Source organism: Halichoeres trimaculatus, unplaced genomic scaffold (genome assembly GCF_033239565.1).
Source record: "Halichoeres trimaculatus isolate MK-OKI-2021-1 unplaced genomic scaffold, fHalTri1.1 fHalTri1_scaffold_23, whole genome shotgun sequence".
NCBI classification, from domain to species: Eukaryota; Metazoa; Chordata; class Actinopteri; order Labriformes; family Labridae; genus Halichoeres; species Halichoeres trimaculatus.
The window spans coordinates 18662327-18679533 of NW_027437201.1; the positions used below are offsets into that span (position 1 = coordinate 18662327).

Consider the following 17207-nt stretch of genomic DNA (forward strand, 5'->3'; position numbering starts at 1 on the left):
TAAAACGTCTGTAATCCCTGCCTTTTCTTGACTTGTCTAGGATCTGTATTGTCAGATGATGGGACATATCTTATTATTCAGGGAAACAAAAATGTGAGTGATTTTTATATAGTAGTGAAGAGAGAAATTAAAATTCATCACTTTAAAAAAAAAAACATTAAAGGTCGTAAACTCATTTATTAATCAAAAATATCTCCAAGTATTCCAAGCGGTTAAACAAAGAGGATTTCTCATCTTCCCTGTGCCTTTTAACTTTTTTTTTTTTTCTGAAGTGAATGATCTTGAATGAATAAATGCATGAATAAGAGAGAAGGTGTGGTATTAAACGACTCAGAAAAAAAACACCCACACAACAAAGTAAACAACAATTCATTTAATAATTAATCTTTGTGGTTTCTAGGGGAGGGGTTTGAAAGGTATAAAATGGTCATATTAAAATAATCGACCCAGTCTTTTCCCTCTCAGGATACCCACTGTCTAGTTGTCCTTTGACACAAGTACATATATTTTTCAGTTCTTCAGCAGATGTCCCACTTTTCCATGTATATAACTTATTTTTGTTGATGAAACAACTTTGACAGTTCAATGTACAAGGCTCCCAAAGTCCCAAATGGATATAACACACAACCAATGACACACAGGCAAACCTCTCTCTCTCAGCATAAAACAGTCATAGATGAGATCCTTGAAGAGGCCAGAGGTCGCAATGGATACGGCTTAATGTTCACAAGCATCGAAAAGTTTCCGTGAAGCAAGCCTTTTACTTTGTCTTTTGTGTGATGTGAAACAGATTACTACCTGGGGAGAGAGTATTGGTTGATACCCGAAACAAAGACAAATAACATAACAGTGAATATATTTATTATTATAGAAGATAATTAATGTTAAGAATAATAATTACAAAGGCAATTTCTCTAGACTACTATAATCTGGTCCTGCACATATATAGTCAAGAGGAGACTGGGAAAACAGTAACAGGAAGCTCTAAAATACTGTGTTACCTCACACAGTTTAGCACAGTTCTCATCGCCGTTCATTATTTTAAACAAAAAACGAGCCAAAAGGGTTGAATCTCATCAGTGAAGCTTTGAAGAGTTTGGGTTTAAGATTTTTGGGTAAAGCAGGAAACTGAGGTGCAATGCTTACCAATCTTTAAATGGTCTCATCAGTAATCTTGTCTTTCACAATGACAAACAGACACAAAGACAGAAACAGAAAGCACCACTTTACCACCGTCTGTCTAAACACCCTCATCCACAATAACCCATCAGGATTGGGCTTTATCGTATCCCAGGATGAACCCTTGACTTGGTTTCACAGTGTACATCCCTCTGGAAGTCATTTCCCATCCACCTGGAAAAGGCTTGCTGAAGAGCATGGATCAAAATTCACCTGACAAATGAAAGAAAGCTGTCCTCTGCCTCTTCATACAGCTTCAGAAACTGGAGACTGTCATAAACAACAGCCAGTATAAAACAAAAATACACCAAGGATGCACAGAAACCATGTACCTTTAAATTGCACTGTTAGAACCATTGCGCATGTTCCAAGTCTTGCATTACCCTCCCGAACATCACCTCCACAGTCTTAGACGCCCTATTTTGGGGTTTTGTGACTGGGAGGGTTTATGAGTCTGCAAGAGGAACAGAGGGGGCAGGTTGAGAGCAGCACGGTGATCCTGACATTTCCCTTAATCTCCTCCAGTGTAGTCCCTGTACTATCTGGACTCTCCGTCTTTATGGGCGCTGTACAGAGCCAGCTCACCTGGCCCTCCGAGTCTGCGGGGAGGCGTGGCCGACCGGCTGGTGATGGACGGAATGAGCGGAGGTGGCGCCCCCACCGCTAGGGCTCCCACCAAGCCTGCAGGGGTCTTTGCCAGGATGCCGTTGGGCACATGGTGAGGGTTCAGATGGCCTAGACGGGCGTAGAGGCCAGCGTGGTGCTGGGAAGGGGAAGCTCCGTGAGGGAGCGAGTGGGAAAGAAGGCCAGGGTGGAGCTGCTCCAGGTGAGCGGCAGTAGCAGCATGAGAGGGGCTTGTCAGGTGGGAACCAGGAGGGAGGTGCGGGTGCATCCCAAAGTAGCGTGCACGCTCAAAGTCTTCCCTCAGGATCTGGGCACGCTGCTCCTCATCGATCAGCCCTCCTCCAGGGGGTCCGAGGTGAGGAGGCCGCTCAAAGTGATGAGCCATTAGACCAAAGTCCTGGCGGACAGCAGAGGAGGGGGCGGCAGAGGTAGATGTTGGAGGGTGATGAGGGGTGGCTGCTGCTGCTGCAGCTGCTACAGCCGCCACCCTCTCCGCCTCCAGAAGGCGCTGATGCTGGAGCAGCCGGGCCAGATGTGGATCAGACCGAAGGGCAAGGTGAGGATCAGTACGAAGTGCCAGGGCCTCCCTGCGATGCTGATGTTGCTGCTGCGCCGCCAGCTCCCTCCAGGGATCCCAGGTGAAGCTATGTGGCCCCTGTGATGGTCCCTGTCCTGGGCCGTGGTGGAAACGTTCTCCCCCTGGGCCCATCACCAACCCTGCAGCACCTGCTGTGCTCCCCAGGTACGCCTCGATAGCCCGAGAGCGGTCCAGCAAGGAGAGGTGCTGGTGGGGAGGAGGGTTTTGCATTAGTTGGACACCAGGGGTGGGAGTCAATGATAGGGAGGAAGAGGAAGGCGTTCCAGATGTAGGGTGGTGTGGGTGGCTGTTTGGGCGATCAAAACTGTGATTGGGAGGTGGAGGAGGCAGGGTGATGGGGATGTGCTCTGGCTCCTCTTTCCCCTCCACTTTGACTTTAACAGGCGGGAGGAGCAGCGGAGGTTTGGACACAGGCGTTGTAGTCCGGTCAGACTTCTTGGCCTGAGACAAAGACGTGACAGAGGCAGAAGCTGCTGAAGATGAAGGGAGGCCGCTGTCTCTTTGCGAGTGTGATGAATCGTTGTGGTGGTTGTGTGCTGTGGAGGCAAGAGAGCGAGGGAAAAGGTCCAGGGGAGATGGCGCTGAGCGGTTGGAGGGTGGGGGAGTGGTAAGCACAGAAGATGAGGAAGACCGGGGTCTGTCCCTGTCTGCTACTAAAGATGAAGAGCCAAGAGGGAGACCCCGGGAAGACACAGTCGGAAGCATCCTCTTCTCCCCGTCTCTGTCTCGCTCCCGATCTCTGTCTCTGCTTAGGCTGCGGGTCAGGTCCTCAATGGGTCCACTGCTCCCCCCGAGGGAGCTGCTATGACCGTTAATGTGGGAGACTGGGGTGCTACTGCGGGGCTTGAAGGAGGGGGCGACTGGAGACATTCTCACAGGTGGTCGGCCGTACAGCATGTTGTCTCTGCAAAACGCAATGAGCACACCGCACACAAGTGTTACATAAGAGAAAATATTCATAGGAAACGTCATACCACAACGCACACAGTTACATAACAGACGATTAAACTAGAGTCCCCAACATGATGTTCATGAAACTACAATATTTAACTTCTCAATGTGTGGAAACTTTAAATTCCTGTCAAGTATGATAGATGGGTTGATGTACAGGCTTAAATTAAGCAACTAAAAAGTGTTTATATTTCTGAAAAATAACGACTGAAGCTTCAATTATTTCTGCTGCTTTTTCTCTCTTACTTTATTAAAACTCAAATCCTCTATCCTGTTTTATTTCTAAAGAGCACAGTCACAAGTTTGCAACCTGATATCATGTGTCTCATCAGTATCTGCTGTCAATCAATGTCCTCCTTTTCATCTGCTTTTGCAGAAACACATCAGTCTGTATCTCTACAGAGCTTCACAACTATTTCATGTGTTTTGCTGTGGATCTTTTGGAGCTAATGTCAGAGGTAACAAACAAACTGATGTTGACAGAATTCAGCTGAATTTCACACCTGTCCTTTTCATCCTTGATGTGGGGAATATCTCTCCTCTCTCCGTCCTTCCTTTGATCTCTCTCATCCTTCTTGTCCGGGCCTTTAGCCCAGCTGGGACCAGCGGGGAAGCTGGACGGGCCACCGTGTAGGCGGTTCCATGGGTCGTGATGGTTGGGGGTGGGCAGGCCTCCGACGACACTGGCGGATGAATCTTTAGGGCCAAACACAGAGCTCGCTGGGGAGAGGAGAAAGGAAATGCTTTTTAGAAAACAGTAAAAGCTATTTGTTGTTACGTGGGCTAGATACAGTCTGGTTCCTCTGACTTCTACATACAGAGAAATTAAAACTTTTAATTACAAAACATTTAACTTATACTCTTTAATTGTACAAATTCAGTTACATAATGTACACTAAAGCAATTTTGATCCAAACAAATGTGTCCTTGCTTAATCCTTCTGCGACTCTGTAACTGATGTGGTACAACATTTTAATAAACAATAAATCTGAGCACATCTTAATTTCAACACCACTCAACTACCAGACAACCTCACAAAAAAACAACAAACATCTCTGTTTCTCATTAGACAGAAATATTAAACCCTGACTTTCATGTTAGTAATTTACTTGGACTGCTTCCACTCTCACATCGCCGCATATTGCTGCTTTAAATTATGGTCTGTACTTGTGTGCCAATAACAAAACCAAACCCAAACAGTCAATAACATTAAGTCTGAGAATGGCAGCTGAACTGGAGCAGAAGTAAGAAGCAAGGAGTGATATCAAGTTTAGGCATGCTGATTCTGTTCACAACTGGAAGAAATTGAGTCGTGTATTTGACAAACCGACTAACTCATGTGTGAACATCTGATACAGTCAGGTATTCAGCTGAATCACTCCCTAATTATTCTGATAATAAAGCTCTGTGATAAGATAACTGGGTATTCTTCCACTGTTATTATCCGAGTGAATATCTCCTTGCAGGGCTTTGTGCTGAAAGTGTTTTACATCTGAAAACATTTTACTCTCAGCTGAGTGTTTTAAGAAAATAAACTCAATCAATACCCAGGCCTGGACCTGTTAGTAGTAAAAGCAGGAAGAAAGAAGCATAAGAGGCTATTTCAAAGCTCAGAAAGGTTTTTAGGACTAAGTTCTTATCAGAAGTCGATCTTGGTTCCTTAAAAACTCCCGTTGAGGTGGACTGACTTCCATTCTGAGAAGACTCAAATGACGATTTATTTCGAGAGGATTTGAGTGTTAAAAACGCCTTCTTAAAACCTTGAACACTGCACTGTCATTAAAATGCTCTCAGTGCAGTATCTATTTTATCTTACTCTTACTCACGGGGAATTACTGGTTGATAATGGCATGACAGGAAGTTAGTCAGCCAAAAACATACTTAGAACTCACAATACCAGGAATGAAAGTTTATCACTTCGCTTGATGTTGGCTTTCTCCATTTCCTCCCTGTGGTGCTGCCAAAACCCACCACGCATGGGAAATTATGACATCTCTACTTTACACACACTAAGGATGAACTGAAAGTTTGTGGTGAGTTTTGGAGTGTATATACAACAACAGAGCAGCAGATTTAGAGAACGTCAGGGACGACTGGAAGTCTATCGTCTATATTTGCACATCACGATATGATGATATCACAATATTGTGATATATTGTGATAATCTACACAGTTAACTATTTGATTGAAAACAAATTTTCTATCATTTTTCTATTAGACTTAATTTAAAAACATAAAGCCTGTAAAGTTTATCACTTAAACTACTGTGACATTAAACTTGTGTTGCAAAAAAATTATTGGTTGAAAGAAGTCAGTTGGTGAAACTGATAAACGTCACTTGATGTAACCAATGTTACTCATAAAAAATCCAATATTGCGCAAAACATGACTGATTATTATTTTATCAGTCTACTACACTTTAAAAATTAAACTTAAATTAGTTTTGAATTAAGTGACCCGAGAATAGAGCGAAAGCATATTTTGATTATTATTTATTCTACAGTTTATGGGCAACATACAGCAGAGTGGCTCTTTAGCACCATCTACTGCAGTGGAGGTGCGGAAGACATAATGTTTTTCCAACTCACCTAAAATATGAATTTTTATTTTAACAAAAATATCATTATAAGAGTTAAAATATCTATATATTATCACAGGTCAAAGTATTGTGATATATTGCCATATTAATATTTTTTCACCCCTCTACCTTTTACAAAGCTCAGAGATAAGGAGGTAAAGGTTAGAAGTTGGCGAGATGGTGGAGGTTTTGTGTAGATATCAGTTCATGGAGTGGAAGGATGATGATATTTTTAGCTCTGCTTAAGAAAATTAACAGCTTCTTCTTCATTTGACTGAGGTCAATGATGTGACACAGCAGGACACCAAAGAATCTGAATGTGGCTTTGTGTTTGTTATTTACTAACATTATTTTATCCATACACACTTTACAGCAGGGATCTCCAACTCCTAGCTCGGAGGGCCGAAAGGCTGCAGATTTTCCAACCAAAAACTCCAGCAGCTGATTTCACTGATTAGTCCCTGCTCTCTGCTTGAAGGTGAGGTAATCAGTGAAATCGGCTGGTGGAGCTTTTGGTTGGAAAGAAAACCTGCAGCCTCTCGGGCGTCCAGGGTAGGAGTTGGAGATCCCTGCCTTAGTGTACTGGCAGACTACCCCGCTTAATTTCAGCAAGGACTCATATATTTGGTGACCAACAAAAATGAGTCAAACTACCTGCCTTTGAACCTTGCCTCCTTAACCACTGAGAATTATTTCTGCATCCAATAAGATAGAAACTCATGGATAAGTTAATTATACCGAGCCTAAAGGATTACAATTCACTTTTATGGAAACCGAGGCGTTCAGATTCTTTCATTCTTAAATGGTCATCATCTGTCACTCAAAAAATAATTTATTTGATTTTAGCGATCAAGATCAGATATATAGTGAGACTGACCAAGTGTTGGGCTGCCAAGTCCTCCAAAGGCACCAGAACCAAGAGCTCCAAGTGGGGTAAAGGGTGGGGATCGGCCATATGGATCTAAAACAGAAACAACGGAAAGAGTTAGACAAGTTTATGAAGCTACAGCTCTATACAGTTAAAAGTTAGGCTGAATCTTTTAAACGTTTACTGTCTGATGTGAAAACATAACAACTGTAGAAACTGTACCTACAAGAATCAATTTATAAATGCTGGAGGTCAAAGTATAATCTGGATTTAAGTGACACGCTGGTTGCAGTACATGAGTGGCGTGCAGATGTGCCTTCAAGCAGCTCTTACCCAAGTGTGCAGTTGGTGCGAGGAAGGAGGAATGAGGCGTTGATGGAGAGATGAAGGGAGCCGAGGACGGATTGACTGGCCCTGAGGGAGAGGAGTAGTAGTTAAATAAATAAAAATGTCACAAGTTATCAAATCAAATGCACGAAGCTACCGACACGCTTCATCTTGTAACCCAAGATAGAAAGTCTGTCAAACCTTCGGGATGTGAGGAGAGGACAGGTCAAAAAGCAGGCGGTGTTATGTATCATAAAGTTAAAGTTCCTGTGATGTCAAAGCAAGTGTCTGTAACGCCAATTTAGTCCATACAAAAAAAATACAAGTGGTCTGGAAGTTTTTTTCCAGTAAATTTAAGAGAATATCTTTTCTTCATCAATCATAAAGCTACTGACTTCCTCATCCTGACATTTAAAAGTGGGTAAATCAGAAATTTTTCATTCTGTGTTATCAGAGATAAACGCACCTGTAGCTGAGAACAGACTGGGCGGTCTGGTCAGATCATGAGTGGGAGGCATGGCTCCTCCGATGGGCCCCAAGGGACCGAGACCTCCAGGTCCAGGAAAACGGGACAGCAGGTCACTGCGGAAGTCCAACTTGTGAGGATCAGCCTGCATCAGCTGGAAGACATAAGAAAAACAATTTATGACACATTCAGGAAACAAACTCTGTGACTCCTGATTATAAATAATGTTTGTATTTAATTAAGTAAAATAAAAATACATTATCTGGTTTGAGATACGTACCTTCACTTTTTTCTGATGGCTTAGAATCATCCAGGCCAGATACACATGCATAGCGCACCACTTTCCTGGTTTCTGCAGAGAAAGATCACAGAGGTTTACTAAGTTATTCCATGAATCTTTCATGTGAAACTTTAAAGCCTTTGCACACAGAGTCAGATGCTCTTCTCATTGTACAGAAAGATCTGGTCCAGCCTTCAAAACAAGATTTCAGTTTCCAGCTGGGAATACAGTTACCTGCTCGGGCTTGGTGTAAATTTGGCTTTAAGGAAAAATGTGAAAGTTGCACAAGCAGGGATAAAAAGAAAAAGAGCAGGAGGAGGATTGCAAAGACATTTTGTAAATTATGTTGGGGTGATTTCTTGGTCTGAAATATCTAACTGGGTGTGCAAGGGCAGAGAGTAGACCAGTAGCAGTCAGGGTCACTAGTGAGATTAGTGCAGAGAGTGATTGAAGCAGTGAGAAAGTAAAAAAGAGGCTGAAGGTTTTAAGGAGCCAAAGGATTCAAAAACAACTGTTGTTGCTTACATTACTGACTTTCAACGATGTCCCAAATGGATCAGTAAGCTACGAGAGAACAGAAGTGTGAAACCACTTTTAATCAACATGTCTCACTCTGTGTCAGGAATAGTTTTCGCTCTTTACTGCACTGACTAGGCCCATGTCGCAGCACTTCCTAACCTTCAACTGCTCTACACAGACAGAAGGACACCATCCAACCAGTAATGATGCAAACGTATGTTCTGAGTAAGCGTGATGAACTCACCCTGGGGTCTTTGGGCTGCAGGTGGTGAGGCACAACCCCAAGTCGTGCGGATATATCGGGACCCGTTCCCTGAGGGACAAGAGGCTGTCACACACACAGCACAAGACATCAGACACAATCTACTGGACAGCAGGTCTAAAAAACACACTTATCTGACACTGTTCTGCTGGTTTGTCATTATCACTGACTCTGCAATGTGAAATCACTCAAAGGGATGACATTATTAACCTGCTGTGGGGCTTGGGTGACTGTGACAGCTTGGATGTCGATGTGAAAAAAAGGCTTGTGTGAAATCTGGTTTGAGATTTTGTAACATCCTAAGCTACTTCCACCACAGGGTCAAAGAGACACGTAAACAACTCTTACATCAGTCTACCATCACATGTCATTCCTGTTTTTACTCTACTCTTTATTCTGTCCACTCTAGAAAAACACGTAAAAGCCCAAAAGAGACTCCAGAAAAGTTTTGAGATCTTCTTTTCCCACGCAACTATTTAAAAAGTTCAGATTTGCAGAATGAGTATCAGTCATTTGTGATTTGCAGAAATTAATACCAGACAAACATTGATAACAAACAGCAGTGGTACCCAGTGTAGGTGATAAAATGCAGCAGACATTACTCCATGTAATGTGAGAAGCCTTCCTGAGGTCCAGTGGACACCCAGGAGTAATTAATACAAGCGTGTAAGGAGAGAGTTTCTCACCTTTGGCTGAAATGCTCCTTGCAAGGAGCTGAAAGGCCCAGTGGGAGGAATCACAGGCTGAATACTCGGCACTGAGGGCGGAGGGTACTGTGGGAAGAACTGCAAAGACACACACCTTGTTATCTTAGTGGACACAGCAGAAACTAACTGTCTTATTCACATTAATTCAATAGATTCAACTGTTTCAGGGTCTAAAACACAGCTGACGTGTTGTTATCAATCTGTGAGATAACAGAGAGCACTCACAGGGTGTCGATACAGCCCGTCCATTTTGCCTGGATACTTATCAAACTAAAAGACAAAAGCAGCGTGTGGGTTAAACATCACAATAAACTGGATACAGTCTGCATTCCAACCACACAGGAATTTCAAGAACGACACAGATGTTCAGCAAAAGCAGCGGGGAGAATCTCACCAGAGGCGGTGCGGTGGCTGTGGGGTGCAGGAAGGGCGTGAAGTGTTGGTGTGTGTGCGTGTGTTGGTGCTGGTGGTTGTGCTGATGGAACTGGAAGGCCAGCGGCGGGATGCTTGACTGGTTCTGCGACGTCCGGCCCGAGGAACCCGCTGAGGAGCTGGACGCTGATGGACCACCGGGGGTGGAGCGGCCAGCAGCTGAAGTGTTCTCGGGTCCAGGGACGCTGCGCCGGCCCTCGCGTTCTTGTGAAATCAAGAGGTGGAAGTTAAAATTTTGTCGCATTATCTCTTTTTTCTATGTAGAAAGTTCCAAAGTAGAATAAAAAAAAAAGATTTTGAAAGGATAATTTTGACATCACAATAAACTTCAGGCATTCAAGGGGAAATTGAAGGTCAGACAACAGAAAACAACACCCTCTCTCCTACAGTCTTGTGTGAGATTATTATATTGCAGAGATGTTATTGGGACAATCAATTTGAGAGGAATAAGATTAAAACATTTGTTATGGCGCTCCTGATCCAGACTGAACATATAATACCATAAAATATACACCCTCTGCTGCACAGCTTATACGATCAGACCAAAGTTCATCAATATACAACTTCCTCAACACCCCAGACAGAGACACCAACCAGAGGAAGTCTGGCTGAATTTTTTTTAGCACCATTAGTCACCGTGTTTGTGAAACAGGAAAGAAACGACGCATTTCTGTCAACTGTACCTGCTGCTGAGGGGTGTGAAGGATTCTGCATCAGAGGAGGAGGAGGAGGCAAGCCAGGTGATGATGTGAACAAGGCCCCAGAGCTGGCTCTGGATGGGGGTCTGAGGGGCCCTGAGGATCCTGAGCCCCTGATGTAGGGCAGCGACACACTGGTGGAGGGAGTTGGGGGGCGCATGGAGGATGAGGAAGACGCAATAGATGAAGCAGATGAAGAAGGTTTGACTGGGGTGCTGCTCCTGAAAGGAAAGACGCTGTAGGTGAGATATCATGGGTATTTGTGTAAACAAAGTCAAATCAGCGGGAGTTACAGTGAACTAACCTGTTGTTGAAGATGTGAGACCGTACAGGCAACGTGAGGAAGGGCTTGGGTTTGGAGAGTGGGGGGCTGCCGTTGTGGCGGCTGCTGTTGCCGTTGAACGGGCCGGGCCGGGAGACAGTGCCTGAGGTTGTGACGGGGGAGTGGGAAGGCATACAGAAGGGGGCAGAAGAGGTAGAAAGAGGCTCTGGGAAATGTGGCTCGAGGTTTTTCTCCTGACTTCGCTCCAGGCCAGATACTCTCGGGGTCACCATCAACCGCGAGACGCTGCCGCAGCGGGGCTGCAGAGGCGGGCAGCTTTTGCCCATGGATGTGCCCATGTTTGATGGAGCAGACTCCACGACTGAGGAGGAGAACCATAGTCAGTGTTTGCGTGGGCTGAATTAACCCTTAAATAATCCATCTTACAGATGTTTCAGGAAATTAAACACTTTAATGTTCATCAAAATAAAAGCATGTGAGGGCTCAGAGATACAACAGCTCTTCTTACCTTTTCTTGTACTAACAGTGAACACTGGGTCCATGTCATTGTCTGAGGCCTAGATGAGAAGGAAAACAAAGATCTGATTTAATCTTTACTCTTCTAAAGCGAGAAATTTCTTACAGCACATCCAGATTGCATCATGTGTGACAGTCCAAAAAAGGACCTCAAAATCTGAGAACGACGGATGTTCTTTAACAACAAAGATCAACAAAGCTCCTTAACATCTATGACCAGGGTTGGAAACCATGTTGCACATTAATTGCAGGATGAAAACATGTATTCAGAAGCACATACCTTGTCGCCTGTGTCACTCTCTGTGTCACACTGAAAGAAGAAAATAGCACATTCAGATTTCCATCCATCAGTATTTCAGTCAATACACTGGTTTAAAGGGTTTGCAGAAGTGTTGCACGGTGTTGCAGGACATAACATCATCATTTTCACTTCAATATGAGAAACTTACAATGTAGCCGGTCTCCAAAGGATGTCCCTAGAAACGAAAGATGCACAAATTAGCTCCAAATGAAGTTATATCAGAAGAAATAGACTATGAAAAGAATCTATTCCTGATTGTTCAGATGAACTTCACACTGCTCAGTGAGGATAAAGACCCCTAACGTGGTTTGTGCTTGAACCTGTTTAACCAGGTCACTGTTGATGGCAGGATGCAGAGGTGAGCAGCACTACTGAAATGTAAACACTTCTATTTGATCAAGAGTTTGCTGAATGCTTCTCATGACAAGATGACCCCACCTCAACGTAAAGGCTCAGCACAGTCCTACGTTTACCTCTATCCTCCGCCTTTTATTCCTGTTCTTGTTCCTGCAGCTGCTGGAGTGGCTGTGTGGGGCTCCTTCCTCCGGCTCCGACAGCGGTCCTCCACCGTTCTCCTCCGGCCCTCTCTTCCCCTTGTTTCTTCTCCCCGGCATATCAGTGCGCTGACTGGGCTTGAGAGAGCAATCCATCTGATAAAGAGAGAAAATCTGTGGTTACACATCCACCAATAAGCATGAATGTGTCAGGGTGAAGACCACAGGGCAGCTATGTACTGATTAATGTCCTGACAGGACTCATTCTGCTGCTTCTACTCTGAATGATTGCAAAAATAGAAACAGCAAAATGACAAGATGCAAAGCAGGAGCAAGAACTGGACAAACAACTGTTAGAAGGAAGCCTCAACTGCAAAGAGAAATATTTCATAGTTGTATTAAATATGTTGAGCCCAGTGATCTTGAAAGTCTCTGTTATCTTGTTTACATGATCATCGGAGGCCAAAATGGCAAATTAAATTTAATTAATGGCCCTGCCCTGCTTCTCATTCAGATAAATCGAGCTCAATCAAAAGCACCGTTCTGAAAATGTTGTGGTGCCACAGCTGCACACAGATACCTCTTATTATCTTCATATTTTTAATTCCAGTTGGCAGAGAAATGCTTTCAAATGAAATGATGTGTAATCTCTTTACTGCAGTTGCACTGTTAGATAAGCAGGTTTTTGTTTCAAACCCTCTATTATAAGCCCATCAGGTGTAATTCATCACCAATTAATTTGATGAAGTGATCTATCATGTAGAGTCATTTCAGAAGAAACGAGGATGGATTTCTCTGAATTATGCCCCTCAAAAACTGACAGTTTACTGGAAATCTTTGAGCTTTTACGCTCTCTGACAAAAACCTGACAACTCTGAGGAAACTACTGACAGATTACTCTGCAGTACAAAGAGTTGATAGTTGCAGCCCTTATTTTTTCTGATTCTTGAGACTCTTGAAGTTTCTTTTGTTTATTAGAGAAAAATAGCAGCTTGATTATGTTCCAACATTTGGAATAAAGACTCATTAAACTCAGCTTCCTCTGTGAAGCTGAGCCATCCTGTCAATCAAGAGCTGTTTTCTAAGAGCTAAACTCAGCTTCACTATCTTTTTAGATGACATCAAGTAAGTTTATTATTAACTATGCTTTCATGTGCTGACTAATGATGTTATTTTCTTGTGTGCATACACCACTAAAGAGAGGTATCTTGTGTTGTACAGATGTGCAGTGGCAGTGGAGACATTCTGGTCTGAAGTGTAGGTAACCTCACATGAGGGTCAACACTATTTGTCTGTACAACTGGTTGAACAGCAATTTTGTGTATTCAGTGTTTCTTTACAGGATAACTGCAGGCCATCTCTGTTGAAATGATCCGTTTCCAGTGTTAACCACTGTAATAATCAGCTTCTTAGGCTGTTTTTGTCTTATTTTGGGTTTGTATCCAGTCATCAAGCCTGCCTTTAGTGCTTTGTTGTACTGTGAATTCAGTTTACCCAAGGGAATAGAGGATATGTTTGTTATTAAATCACCAGACTTACAAGGAATCTTGCTGAGAAATGATTAGGTTTCCTGTTCTAACCAAGCACTCACAGAAACGCCACCAAATTCACTCTGACAGCATGTCATTAAAACAGTTCACTCTCTGATTGCTTATTATGTCCATTCTAGAAATCATGTGCATATCATTTTAAAACAACTTCACCCTGACTAACTAGTTTCCAGCCTTGCATTGATGGTAAAAGAAAAAATCATTACTTTAACATCAAGATCTAAAGATGTTAAACTAAACTTTGTAGCTGATTTTTTGTCTCTCTTTGTCTGAAAAGCCATCTGGCAGCTCATCAACACCTCACAGAATTAGAACATCAATAATTAAGGCCTCTCCAGAACCCATCAGAGGGATGCCTTTGGGTTTGGGGTTTTGCCTGAGAGGATTTCTCCTCCTCCAAGCAAAGAATGGTGTCAGGGTTGAGGAGTTCAATATGAAGCTTTTTTATACCTTTAGATGGAAAGAGGAAGGAGAGCAATATTAAAAAGTCAGAAATGAATTAATAGACTGGAAATCACAGTATCCTCTTGTTTCAGGCGATGGCTCGCTAGACGTGCGCTCTCGCGCTAAGTTGGAACAGATTTGGAGAAAGGAATTCAAACAGACATTTTCTGAAGATGTGGAGGACATTTTTGGCATTGCTGTAGAAGACTCAACTGTAAAACTCAGAAACTGCTGCTTTGCTGTATGTTTTCTCTGGCTTACATTACACATTGACTGATTCCCCCTTGCAAGTGTTTTTTGTTTGTTTGTTTGTTTTAGACTTAATTTTTCTTAACCTAATATCTACTTAAGAAATGTGCACTTTTCTGTTCTTGAAATATTGGTGTCATCTGAAATTTTTTGGCATTAGACACAAAGTTTTATTTGATTTTGGTAGCTGGTAAAGTTGTCTGAATGGGCGTGACAAAATATGGACATGATTACCTACTAAATTCTTATTGTATCTCAAGTGCCTCATAAAGATATTTTCTTTGAAATAATATGCTTCTCTAAACTACCTCATGACTCCACAGTCATCCTGCACTATTTCTTTTAAGGACATTTAATATGTTTTAGTTAATAGACTATTGTGGTGTGTAATTGTCATGAAACCAGTATCAATTATTGTGACAATGGCTTCCTGTATCATTATAATATTGTTTTATAGGTTTTAGATAGAGTGTATTGTGACTTAACTAATCATTCCAACCCCAGTAAGTGCTTGCTTTGCATAGTTTGTTGATTTTGTCATCCACCTAACTATTGTCTAATTATCATATTGTAAATAAAGATGTCTCAGTGTTATTAGTTTGATGGATGACAGCTGATGTTTGGGTGTGAAAATAAAGACATTTACCTCCAGAGCCTCCAAGCTAATGAAACTCGCGATAGAGAAGCCATCGATGATCTCTTCCTCGCAGGAGACAGACTCTCTCTTCCTCCTCCGTGGAGGCCTATGTCTCCCAAAGCCGGGGCGGCTTTCCCTTCCACCAGGACCCAGTACATTGTTTGTCCCACAAGCCTCTCGATCGGAGCCTGAGGACAGGGATGTGGCCCTCTCCACCGCCAGGTCCACTCTCCTTCTCCGCCGCTCCCTGTCACGCTGTGAACGGGACCGTCGGCTCTGCCTGAATCCAGTGCTCCGGCTCGGGCCCTCCATGTTCAAACGACACCTCCTTTAGTAACTCCAGTGAGGCCAAAGGCACTTTGTTCAAGTCCCGGTCCGGTGAGAGGCACCGAACCGCAAATAAAACACCAGCACACAGGCAGGCCCTCCCAGTTAAAATGGCGTTAATGGAACCAGTGGCTATTATTTACCGTCCTTTGACAACAGTCTATTGGCATCAGCGCCTTTCTTTCGGCGAAATTTGAGAGTCATTTCAATCAATCTGAACGAAAACCTAGATCAACATAGGAATCTTAAACATCCACGACCCTTACTAATGTCAGGACATAGCAGATTGCTCTTGTAGACGGCTAACGTGAGCTAGCCAGCAAGAAATTCAACCCACATAAGTTATACGCATGTAAACAAAAAACGACAAGGCGATTTATGCTGTAGACAAAGCAGGACAAATCTCCTTTGGATTTATCTCAAAACGAGAACCAAGCTTGTGCTGGCATTGCTCAATACAACTCTAACATCAAGGATTTCGTCAATTTCTGCACACGGTGACAAATTTATTTGCCTGTTAGCAAAATTATACGGTTAGCTTATTAGCAGGGCCGTATGCTGTCTACATATCATACATTATAACACCGTACTGTGGCATTATAACGCGTTATTCTCTAACTTAAGGTGTCAAAACTCAAAATTACTCCTAATCGGATGAGTCAAATGACCTGTCTTGTGTAGTAAAAGTAGTCAATGCTAATGCTAACGAACGATAGGTCAATGTAGCCAATTAGCTTTTAGTTAGCATTCACAAAGCTAACTCAATACAGTACAATATATTCAGCTTCCTCAAAACTTAAGTCGCAGAAATGCTTTTGTAAAGACATACGGGAAGACTACAACTTAACAGATCCAGAAATATTTTTTCCTATTTGTCCTACAGTCTTTGTCGGCTGTAATGTTGATGGCCGACTGATATTCGCTTTACATCAAAAGAAAGACGTAACGTTAGCACTCCGGCTAGTCCCCGTTAGCCGATCCAGCTGTTAGCCAGGCAAGACCTTTCAATTTTAGTACGAAGCAGGAAGAATATGGAAGGTTTGAACAACCAAACGCCACTTAAATTGTTATATCGGTCGTCTCTACAAAAAACTCTCCTTTCGTTCCTCCTCCATCGTGAAGAAAATATTTAAGGCCCAAATTAAAAAAGCCTCGGGGTCGATTTCCATAAACGAGGGTGTCGGCCGAGCCCCCGTCGGGCCGGGCAGCTCCTTCATGCAGCCTTCACTGAGTAATCCAGTGTTTAGGATTAGTTGGACCCCTCTCCGGTGTTTCCAGTCAACGATTCTCTTTTCTCGCGAAATCCAGGGTGTAAATCAGGGAAGAGAGAAACAAGACGGCCCCGCTACTGCTTCTTCACAAGTTTCCACTGAATTGGAAATTTATGGTGAAAATCAGGGAGACAGACACAACCCTTCAGCCGAGCAGTGCATTGTGTGCGCCTCTCTTCTTCCTCAGTCACAGAACTGGTTGTTTGGCAGCTTTGTTTGTGAATACTGCCACCCTGTGGAAATATTCTGTTTTTGTCAGCTTTCCAGACAATCAGCTGACTTTTTATAGTCTGTCATAAATGTTAATTTGCAGGAATAATCTGTTTGTATAATTATAGCCAAAATCATTTGGACATTAAAAATCATAATACTCAGGTATGTGCTGATACATTTGGCCCTCTTTTTCACCTGTTTCTTGTTCTCACACTATGTATTTATCATGCCATTTAAAGAAAATATTTTTCTGTGTAGATATATTTTCCCCTGATATAATTTAATTCAATTCAATTCAGTTTAATTCATTAAAATCTGTTTAATGGGTTAGAACTACTTTCTTTCTGTGGATTACTTAATGCTAGTGATATTGAAAGCACACAGTTCAGAATACCTAACCTACCTTTATGTTACATTTCATTACTCAAGGTGC

At 42.8% G+C, this 17207-nt stretch overlaps 1 protein-coding gene across 4 annotated transcripts; it reads right to left on the reverse strand.

The window, feature by feature from the left end:
- Positions 1-358: 358 nt before the first annotated feature.
- fbrs (fibrosin) lies at positions 359-16770 on the reverse strand. 4 transcript variants are annotated; one of them, XM_074662986.1, is made up of 18 exons: positions 14973-16770; positions 12063-12239; positions 11738-11764; positions 11569-11598; positions 11281-11329; positions 10794-11133; positions 10475-10710; positions 9754-9995; positions 9585-9629; positions 9339-9437; positions 8635-8703; positions 8397-8435; positions 7872-7943; positions 7592-7745; positions 7132-7212; positions 6808-6891; positions 3856-4072; positions 359-3305 (listed from the first exon to the last, which is right to left on the reverse strand). In XM_074662986.1, exons 1-18 carry the CDS (start codon positions 15273-15275, stop codon positions 1718-1720), a joined length of 3852 nt encoding a protein of 1283 aa, XP_074519087.1. In that variant the 5' UTR covers positions 15276-16770; the 3' UTR covers positions 359-1717. The 4 variants fall into 4 exon arrangements, with proteins under 4 accessions (XP_074519087.1, XP_074519086.1, XP_074519089.1 ...); XM_074662985.1 differs by having other exon boundaries at positions 8635-8718; XM_074662988.1 differs by lacking the exon at positions 8397-8435.
- Between the last annotated feature and the right edge of the window lie 437 nt (positions 16771-17207).